Genomic DNA, 11,369 nt, shown 5'->3' with positions numbered 1-11,369 from the left:
GCCATGGTTTCAATACACAATCTATCGACATATAAATAAGCCAAAAGACAAGTGGACTTGTGGATTGGAATAGCTGTCATCTTATTGTAGATTAAGAAAAAAAGAAACAGTTACTCTCCATACAGATGATACAACTGAAGATATGAACACTGAGGAGGAAGGAGGAAGTTCATTTCAAACAGCTACATTTCAACCAAAGCGATGTAGAGAGAACAGCAGCTGAAAGCAGCAGTATATCATACTCCGTTTTCGCCTCAGAGAAAAGAAGTATTGAGTTTTTAGTGATGGCTATCTGCCATCAGAGGAATACATGCAAAAGTGAACAACCAATCAACAGTGAATTAGACACAGAAGTGTGTCCATTTGTGAAGAGGAAGTAGCGTACATGCCTGATATAGTCAGTGATGTTTGTGTCTTTTGTGTCAAAACCTCCTCTGAAGATGAAGCTCTGCCTCTGTCTGCTTTACACAGCTCTGCAGGTCACTGTTGGTGAGTTCTAATATGTCATACTAAGAGTGTGCATGTGTGTGTGTGTGTAATAGATGAAAAAGTATGTCTTAATAGATTTGGATCATACACATGTAGCCTATATAGTGTGTGTTACATGATCTTCCATCGAGTGGGTTATGATCCTCTTCGTAAAAGGCCTCAATGTTTTGCTCTTGTGTTTGTATGTAAACTCCCAACAAAAGTTATTTATCGATGAGTAAAACTGTGTTTGTTTGTATCCACAAGTATCCACACTAATCATTTTTCAAAATCAATATGCAGTGAAACGTCAGCTTTACTCATAAATAATAATAATAATAATAATACAGTTTTTTTTCAAGCGCTTACCCATACAGATACTTTTTCTAAACTCTTAACACAGACTCACACTTACAAAACACAATTGGCCAAATGGATAATTTTCTTCTCAAAAACACATTTTGTTATATACTAACACATCTTTCTCTACACACACTAACTTTACCAAAACACTGGAAATCTGACTCAAAATGAAATTATTCTGTCAAAGAATAGCACTTGTTTTCACTTCACAAAAACCCCTTGGTAGCAGAAGCAGAGGTTTTTATACTGTATCTAAAGTTTGGAATATTGTTTTTGCTATTGTGGGATGTTGTTAACATTCGTAAATACTGCAAAAACAATCCATAATTTTATTGGGAGGTATAGCTTGTTTGTTAAGAAAATGTAAGCATTGTGGAAATGTGTTCACTGACTGCATATTGTGTGAAAACGACATGAAATGTGTGAATGGTATGGCCACAAAAGACTGATGTTGTGCTAATTGTGTTTAGAGTTTTGAAAATGTGACAACTGGTTAGACTAACGCTTGTTAACGACTGAAAAAAAAAACTGTAATACATTTTATTTGTTACATAGCGCCTTTAAAGCACCCAAAGTCGCTTTACAGAGTAAACACAGTAAAAAAAATAAATAAATAAATAATAATAATCCGCACACACTAGACATTTACACATAAGACAAAAGATGCCGGACGGAGCGGCGTAGTTGCCAACGTTCCCGTGACACCAAGACAAACAAACAAATTTACAAAATAACTAATGATGCACAAGACAAAAGATGCAGGACGGAGCGGCGTAATCGCCAGCGTACCCGAGACACCTAACGGTACTAGAGGGTGAAATTTTTCGGGACTCCCGCGGGTCACGGTATTCCCGCGGGTTTCCCGCAGTACGGGAGTAAATTTCACTGTTGGTAACGTGATTGGGACGGGACAGGAAATAATAGACGGGAGCTGGCGGGAAGCCAGAGAAAAAATTACGCTGCAATGCAGAGTGCGCCCAAAGACGTGAGGCATTTCGTTTTAGAAAAGAGAACCAATTACAACCCACAATACGTTTGTTGTTGATTGGTAACCTATCAGAGCAAGACAAAGCAGCTGCCCGGGGGTATTCCATCAACCTCGCTAAAGGCCAAACCAGGGCCCAGTTCCCCGAAAGCATCTTAAGCCTAAGAGCATCGTAAAGTCCCTCTTACGAACGTCTTAACATTTGCTGACTGTTTCCCGAAACCATCGTAGCTTAAGAGCGTCGTGAAAACACTCGTAGATCTACGAGTGCTCCAGAGTTATCGTTACCGGCTAAGAGCGTCTTAACAGTACTTCTCACTGAGGTCACCAACAGGACATACAGAGGAATTACAATTTAGAATACATAATCCAACTTACGTTCCCTTTCTTTACACGTTTACCTGTGATGAATCAGATTTTAGCGTGCAAAATAGCATAGCCTACATTTAATGGTCATAATAATGTGATGAAAAGCGGACAAAAATGCAATCAAGTTATGAAACGAGACGTTGCCAGAATAGTTTGCCATTATCTTTGCTAAGTGAAGGCTATATTTTATTAGGCCTATGAGGTAAAAAGCAGAGAAAGCAACATGTGGTTTAGTCTGTAGGCTACTGCATCAAAATCTAGGCCTACACATTTCCTCACTTTCTTACTCGACTTCTTATCTTCAAACGTGTGCTAAGTGACACCACGAAAAATTATTGCATGGTGCAACAATCTAATTTTAAATAATTACAATTATATGTCTTTGTGTGGTATATACTTGGGATGCTTAAATGCAGATGTCAAAGTGTTACTATTTTCGTATTGATGTGAAATGTGTAGATCCGAAGTTTAAACGGTAGGCCTATAGCTGTGACGTGCAGTCACCTGACATCACCATCAAATCAGAGCATATTTCAGAACTATTAACGTGGACAGCTCCCCTTAAGAGCATCTTAAGAGCAGTGCACGCGCGTTCCCGCTACGAGCATGTTCGGGAAACAGTCGGAAAAACCAAACGAATGATCGTAAGATGAATCGTAGAAATCCCTCTTAAGAGCGTGTCTCCGTCGTTATCGGGGAACTGGGCCCTGGCTTATTTCGTTAAGTCTCGCTAATTTTAGTGAGAATTCCGTTCCATTAATGAGGTTAACGTGAATCCCAGTTTAGTAACCATGGGAATTTATGGCACAGAACTAACCTGCTCCGTAGCAGGTTAACTTATCCCCTTCACAATCAATCAGCTTCAGCGACTAGGCCCTAGGTATAAGGCAAAATGGATGCAAAGAAACAGTTACAGGCGAAAGTGTCCTCACCAGAAACACCAACAGTCAATATATTCATCCAAATCCTAGTTTCGTTTGTTTTATGGACTACTAGGTGGTCGTGGAAGAGATCGTTAAAACATTATTTGTCTTGTAAGCGGAACCAAAGTTTCACAGGCACCGTTGTGGTACAACAAAGGACCTTCAACCTAGTCCTTTCATTGGAGAGTCGCCTCGCGTTCAACGGATTCATTTGCATAAAGCTGGGCATCGGCCAGCTTTTTGACGCGCAACATTATTTCAAATGCAGCGCTGCCTTCCCGGAATGCTTTGGGGCGCGTTAAAGCTTGACGTCATGACGACTAGAGTGGAATGCGACACGACAAAATGAAGTGAAGTACAAGTGGATCTGTACCGTAACGGTTGACATACAAGACAGACAACAAGCAAACAATTAACAAATAATAAAATAAATAAATAAATAAGAAAGAAAGTCTGTGCTAACTTTGTCCAAATCAGTCCAATGGCAATGATAGTGCAGGTCACATAGGTCTTCAAGCCAACCCAGAGGATTTAACGTTTTACGTTAACTTTTGGCCTTGTAGGCTGCAGTCTGGAGATCACTGGAAGCAGTCTAAAATCGGGGGCGATCTTGCAGATCAGCAACTCGGTGGACTGTTGACAACGACAGTTTGTTTCTCCATGAGAATGCAGAGTTCTTCAACGTGGTAACATTAACGTTAGTCTGCTCAATCCAGACTCCAGGCATTTGGCACGGCAGCTCGCAGGTCAGCAACAGTTCGGCGGCTACAGCAGATCTTTTGCAGAGTAGCCTAGCCTTGGTCCAGCTGTCCCAAGAAATCCCCTCGACCAAGTGCAGCACCGCTCACGGACAGATGGAAGGATAGAGTAACCCGTAACCTAAATGAACATAGCAGTATATTTATGAATGCACAAAAACAGACCTGTCTGCAAATACTACAGGACATTACAAACCTTCAACATTTATTCATGTTTATTTAGTTTTGTTTTGTTTATTTAGCATGTTTGTTTTATACAGTTATGTATTCCGTCTATGTTTACCCTGCAGTCTGTATGTGTAACGCGCAATAGGGAGGGAAAGTAATCTCATCGTCATCTAGTGGTTGCGTTCCTAGAGTTTAGCGGAGTGGATGGGATTTTTTTTTTAGAAAAAATATATCTCGGTGCACATTGGGATCTTAATTTAATGCCTTCCATATGTTAGGCACTGGGGTCACCTCTATTGCTTCAAGTGGTCATACCTTATTTTTAGGATCAGTTGAATTGTTTTGAGTTTTTGTCGTAACACGGTGATAAGGAACTACAGCTGCATGTGACGTCACATGGTTGGGCGCTTAATCTCTAACTGATCAATACGGCAATTTGCTTAACTGGCTTAACATATTTTTGTAATAACGGAACGTGATGTAAACCGCGTGGTGATAACCTTTTGTCTGGATAACTGGTGTTGTGCTTCTACTCACATGAAGAGCTGGCTGTAAGTGTTAAGTGTCAATGCTAACCAGGCTAATAAACAAACCATGCTACCGTGAGTAAAGTTGAAGGGTAAAGTCACGTGACTTCTTTTGTAGTTCGTTTATGAAACAAAAGGAGCAATTTCGATTTTCTTAAATAAGGCAAAATATGGTCTGACATTTTCACAGTTAGAAGATTATTACTGTATAGACACTGAAAAATATTTTTGGTGGATAACATCGCTGATTTGGCTTCACAATAATTTTTTTTAAATAGGTCTATGGGACTTAACACTGGAGCTGCTCTTCGATAGGAACGCAACCACTTGGGGCGCTGGTTTTCACTTTCCCTCCCTATGTGGATTAAACTAGATGTAGGCTACTGCAGAGCGATACTAAAGATGACCACATGGGTGTGTGCATTGGTTCGCTTGTGAGTGTGTATGTGGAAGTAATGGTTTGTGTGTGTGTGTGTTACAGGGTTCGTACACCTATTCCAAGATCAAATTCAAGCACTTTCCAAGCACTTTCAATGTAAATTTTCAAGCTTTTCCAGCACTTTACAGCAGTGTCGAATGACATATTATACAGATATATGAACTCAAAATGATTAAATACATAAATAAAATAAAATAAGAAAATATAGTCACTCAACAAATAACTATTCTTTGCTGAATATGTGAACTCAAACTAATGTTAAGGCTCGCTCTTTCATGACAGTCAAGACTGATTATGTCTCTTTCTTGCCTACAACGGCATGCAGACAGGCCTACATATGAGCTACCAACCAGTAGGCTAGCAATGCAAAGATGTGACATTGGGTGACGAGAAGATGACTGAGTTGTCATATAATTGGATAAATTTAACTTCTTGCCCGACATGCACATATGCATGGTGTTTTTTTATGTCCTTTCTACTTGTAAGGCTTATAATTAAATGGCTAGCATCAAACCACAAAACTGAGCTGAAGTTTGAGACATGACCAAGGCCGTAGCCAGGATTCAAATACCAAGATCAGGGGTGAAATGTTGCCCCCCACGAAATGCTATGGGGGTCCATGATGACTTATGGTGAATATTGCGGAAACTAATTGATAAATTGACATAAATATAATTTCGGAGTGTCTATTTACACCCCTGGTATGAATAGCTTTGGCCACACAGCTGAGCTATTCACACCCTGTGACATAACAACAAAAAGACTTTGCTCATGTACACAAAAAACATGGCGGACATTTGTTTTTTCGTCAGCAGAAAGTGAAGAATTCTGAAAGGTTTCGGCACTAATATCTGTTCAGATTAAGTTTTAGATTGAAAAGGTGCGTTTTATTTTGATAATCTTGGTTCAGTGAACACATACGCGCAATTTGAACAAGAAATCGGTTCTCAAACGGAAGTTTTGATTGCAACAATTAGCTAGTTCATGCACCAGGGTGTAAATAAATAGCATACACTGATATTTGTACCAGACAGGGTATTAGTAGAACACATTGCTGTGTGCACCGGGGTACGAATAGCATACGCTGATATTTGTACCAGACGGGGTATTAATAGAACACATTGCTGTGTGCACCGGGGTACGAGAATTCACTTATAATTGCACCAGGGTACGAATAGCATATACTGCTAATTGTACCAGGGGTACAAATAGCCTTACCCATATAATTTATACATTATAGCATAAATCACACTTAGAAAAACAGCCTTCTAGGCATATGGTACATTTATAAAAGAGCAAAGTAGCCTAGATATGCCTATGAAAGACTTAACCATAAAGGGCTGTAATGTAAAGGCTATCATGATCATTTTGCCGTATGGCATAAACTGGACAAATGTTTCTACAACATGTTTTGTTTATAACTTAAACCAACACACTTTTCCACAATATTTTACTTTTTTAGATGCACCTGTATATTTCAAGAGCCTTTTCTCCAATTGGTTTTGAGGATATTTATACTGATCTCTGCTCTGTCTTTATTTAAGAATGCTCTGCTTCTCATCAGAATGTTGCATTTATAAATTGCAGGGTCATAGGCTGCGGAGCTTGTACCTTCTCAAAGTCAAAGTCAAAGTCAAAGTCAGCTTTATTGTCAATTTCTTCACGTTCCAGACATACAAAGAGATCGAAATTACGTTTCTCACTATCCCACGGTGGAGACAAGACATATTTTACCAATTTTAAGTCCACAGACAAACATAACATTCAAGTAAACAAAAAAGTAAGTAAATAAGTAAATAAGAGGGCACATATAATGAAAAAATAAGAGCAGCAAAATTTGGTTGAAATTGTGCATAGACAGTCAATAAAATAAAATACTAGTGCAAAGTCAGCCCAATAAAAGGCTGAGGTAGTTCTGTTTGACCTAAGTAAGAAATAAAGTGGCATAGTGGTGCAAGTTATGTAAGAGCAGCAGAAGTGTTGTGTTTTCAGGACAACAACAACAAGTTGCAAAGTGTACAAGTGTGCAAGTGGAGTGGTGCAGGCGGCCATTGTGGGTCCAATGTCCAGGATGTTATGTAGCTGAGGGTGGAGGGGGGAGAGGAGGGAGAGAGTTCAGCATCCTGACAGCTTGGTGTATGAAGCTGTTGGTGAGTCTGGTAGTGCGGGAGCGCAGGCTTCTGTACCTCTTCCCAGAGGGCAGTAGATCAAACAGATTGTGAGCGGGGTGACTTGCATTACTCACAATTTTGGTTGCCTTGCGGGTGAGGTGGGTGGTGTAAATGTCCTTCAGGGAGGGGAGTGAAGCACCAATAATCCTTCCAGCTGTGTTCACTATGCGCTGCAGGGCTTTCCTGTTGTATTCAGTGCAGCTTCCGCCCCACACAGCGATACAGCTGGAGAGGATGCTCTCAATGGTGCCTCGGTAGAATGTGGTCATGATGGCTGGTGGAGCACTTGCTCGCCTGAGTTTCCGCAGGAAGTACAGGTGGCGCTGAGCTCTCTTCACCAGTGATGCAGTGTTGGTGGTCCAGGAGAGGTCTTCACTGATGTGCACCCCCAGGAATTTGGTGCTGCTCGCTCTCTCCACCACAGCACCGTCGATGGTCAGTGGCAGGTGTTGGGTGTGACCTCTCCGGAAGTCAAAAACAATCTCTTTGGTCTTGCTGACGTTCAGCAGGAGGTTGTTGTCCCTGCACCACGTGGTCAGATGGTCGACCTCCAACCTGTATTGAGTCTCGTCGCCCTTGGTGATGAGACCCACCAGAGTTGTGTCGTCAGCAAATTTCACTATGTGATTGTTGCTGTAGGTTGCAGTGCAGTCATGCGTCAGCAGGGTGAAGAGCAGCGGACTGAGCACGCAGCCTTGGGGGGCCCCTGTGCTCAGTGTGATGCTGCTTGAGGTATTGTTGCCAACACGTACTACTTGAGGCCTCTGACAGAGGAAGTCCAGTAGCCAGTTGCAGAGGTAGGTACTGAGTCCCAGTTTGTCAAGTTTGCAGATGAGTTGTTGTGGTATTATGGTGTTGAATGCAGAGCTGAAGTCTATAAACAGCAATCTCACATATGAGTCTCTTTTTTCCAGGTGGGTAAGGGCTGGGTGGAGGGCAGAGCAGATTGCATCCTCTGTAGACCGTTTGGCTCGGTATGCAAACTGGAAGGGGTCCAGGGTGGGGGGGAGAATGGATTTGATATGTGACATGACAAGCCGCTCAAAGCACTTCATGATGATGGGCATCAGTGCCACAGGGCGGTAGTCATTGAAGCAGGATGGAGCAGTTTTCTTCGGCACAGGTATGATGGTGGCAGCTTCTGACACAGTGAGTGTCACATCTTGACTCTCACTCACTTGTGAGGGCCCTTTGCCTATTATTTCCCTCTCTTCTCCTAACTCTTTCTCCTCATTTCCACCTTTCTGCCTGATTTCCCTCTTCCTGTCTCCTGTGTAAATAACTGATCAATAATCAATATCATGCTTAGATAATATCCATATAAATATCTACTATTATCTACTATCTAGTATAACAATATGCTACTATTGGTCCAGACTCTGATATCTATAGCCTAACATTAATATAGCTTAATTTTCAGTGCAGGTTAGCTAGCTGCAACTCCACTGAATTTCAGCATAACATTTTAAGTAGGCCTTGAAGTCAACCTTTGTTCAGGTCAGACGATTATTTATTTTGGACAATGGATTTGTGGGTATTGAAGTTTATTTAAGCTGCATGAGACACTGTGTTGCGTTCGTTAGTTAGGACAAAGCTCTACAACTACGTGTAGCGTGACTGTGCGTTGGTGCAAGGATAATTGATTGTCTCGTCGGCTATTTTTAGTTAATAAATGAAACGAAATTTGAAGAAAGAAAGGCGACCTCTATGGTAGTCATAGACATGACTGGTGCGGTTTTGCATTCACATACCATAAAGTTTCGTCTCCCTCTTCAACCTAACTTTCTCCTTGTCTTCCAATAATTGGCGCTAAGTAGTAGCCTGGCGGGCCAGCCTATATCATTGAAATGTATAGTCTGGAATCGACCCATTCACCCATTCACCTCGCTTAATCCAAGGGGTGGGCAGAGAATTGTCTTTCAAACTGCCTAGGCATGCAATAGGCCAGCGCTACGACCAATCAGAACAAAGAGCAGGATGTCCCATCCGTTTGGCCACCAGCGGAGCAAGTTGATATATCAAACTTTTACCGTATCCGGTCGGCAAAACGGCAAATACATCCTTCTTCGAAAGGAATGACTTAAGTGCATTCTGTTGCTCAACTTTCAAAGAAAAGCACAAGTCCAACTCCTCCAAAGTTGACGCCAACGCCGATTCAAACAACCGCTCTTCGTTCGCCATAGCCACCTTCCTTGTTGTTCACCGTCGCAGGACTGTCGTCATCCTGTTAAGCCCGCCTTAAGACTCTCTAACAAAATAGAGAGCTATGATTGGATGACGTCCACGGCATCAGCCAATAGAAATCCCTATGGTTTGCTACTAGACGTACAGGCTGAGCAAATTAATTTGCCGCCGCTAGGGTGCGTCTAGATTTCTAGGCTAGCTAAGTAGCGTTGTCACGCATGAAAACAGACTGGCAGATCCGACTGGGCAGATCAGTCACACACGCAGAGGCGCAAGCGAGGACCATGGAGAAGTTTTAATTTTAAACTCTCCGACTTTCTAATAAGCTATTCCGTCAGATAGCTATTTGTGTCAAAATAAATACACTTACAATTTTAAGCATTTTCAAGCACTTTATCCGAAATGCAAGCCTTTTCAAACCTTGAAAACGCAACATTAAAATTCAAGCATTTTCAAGGATTTCAAGCACCCATACGAACCCTGTTCCAAGGATATCCCTCCCCAAACCAGTCATGCTGAATGATGTTGCAGGCAGCAGTACATTACATCTTTAGACGTCACATGTGCTCAGGGTGAACCTGGTCTCATTTGTGAAAAGCACAGGGCATCAATGGCGAACCTGCCAATTTTGTATTCTATGGCAAATGCCAATTGAGCTGCAAGGTGCTGGGCAGTGAGCATAGGTCCTTCCAGAGACCATCGTGCCCTCAGGCCACCTTCATGAAGTCTGATAGTGTGGTCAGAGACATTCACACCAGCGGCTTGGAGGAGGTCATTTTGTAGGGCTCTGGCAGGACTCCTACTGTTTGTTGTTGCACAAAGGAGCAGATACTGGTCCTGCTGCTGGGTTAAGGACCGTCTACCATCCTGTCCAGCTCTCCTAGAGCAGCTGTCTCCTGGAATCTCCTACATGCTCTTGAGACTGCGCTGGGAGACACAGCAATTCCTCTGGCAATGGAACATATTGGTGTGCCATTCTGGAGGTGTTGGACTACCTGTGCAACATTTGTAGCCTCCAGGTACTGCCTTATGCTACCAGTAGTGACACTGACACTAGCCAAATCAGTCAAGGAGTCAAAAAAATCAGTCAAGGAGGATAAAGATGGAAACACCGCAGTCTGAGTCATTCTACTGAAACTGCTTTTCTGTCTGTGACCGAAGCATTGAGATTAGCTAAGTTCTCATCTAAGTTGCTAAGTCATTAGTATTCATTCTACTAGACTTATCTGCAGCCTTCAATACTGTTAACCATGACATTCTCCTTTCTACACTATCTGAACTGGGATGTCTAGGAAAGCCCTTGACTGGTTTAAATCCTACCTTAAAGGGCACATGACCTCATCACAGGTGTGCCTCAGGGATCAGTATTAGGGCCCCTATTTTTCTCTACACTTCCTTGGGTGACCATTCGCTCCCATGAATTTGATTATCACTGCTATGCGGACGATACTCAACTTTACCTGTCTTGAGCTTTTGGTGTTTCCACCACCCAAGGACTGGGCGCTGAATGCACTAGCAAGTGTCCTAAAAGTGCTGGTTTACTGACTACCATGAGCCCTATGTGTCAGGAGAGAGCTAAACTCATAAGGTATTACATATTTAAATTAGCTTCATTGACAGGCATAATCATTTTATGGGATGCAAAATGTTAAACTACAATCAAACAAAATGGACCTTTTCAAACAATCACTATAAGCCTTAAAAGAAACTTTACCATATGCTAATTCACCTCACCCACCTTAATTGAATTAGGCTAACAGTAGAATGTGTTGGACTGGGTTATGTACTAATTTATCTAACTATGATTGGGTGTATGTACTAATTTATCTAACTCTAGGATAGAAGACAAAATAGCTAATTTCCCAAAAGGCAGCATATGTTTCTTTAAGACACTTGACAGACGCTAGCATCCATGGATTTTAGCCTCCTTGCTAGCATGCCAGCCTCTAGGTGGCAAATTAGAAGGATTGAGCCCAGGCAAGTGCAGGGTTTAGTCACACAGTCGAAACTTCAC

General features: G+C 41.9%; 1 protein-coding gene across 2 annotated transcripts in view; it reads left to right on the top strand.

The window, feature by feature from the left end:
• Nucleotides 1-11,369, top strand: part of LOC143136196 (uncharacterized) — a 38,100-nt gene continuing 26,731 nt past the window's right edge. For both annotated transcript variants that reach the window (XM_076296763.1, XM_076296762.1), the window contains exon 1: nucleotides 1-489. In XM_076296763.1, coding sequence (XP_076152878.1) covers nucleotides 405-489 — 85 coding nt within the window. In that variant the 5' untranslated portion in view covers nucleotides 1-404. The remainder of the gene's footprint in view (nucleotides 490-11,369) is intronic.

Source organism: Alosa pseudoharengus, unplaced genomic scaffold (assembly GCF_046254945.1).
Source record: "Alosa pseudoharengus isolate Yale_2024_CS ecotype anadromous, Long Island Sound unplaced genomic scaffold, YU_APseudo_1.1 YU_APseudo_1.1_scf_20, whole genome shotgun sequence".
Lineage (NCBI taxonomy): Eukaryota > Metazoa > Chordata > Actinopteri > Clupeiformes > Clupeidae > Alosa > Alosa pseudoharengus.
This window is presented reverse-complemented; position numbering and strand designations above follow the sequence as displayed.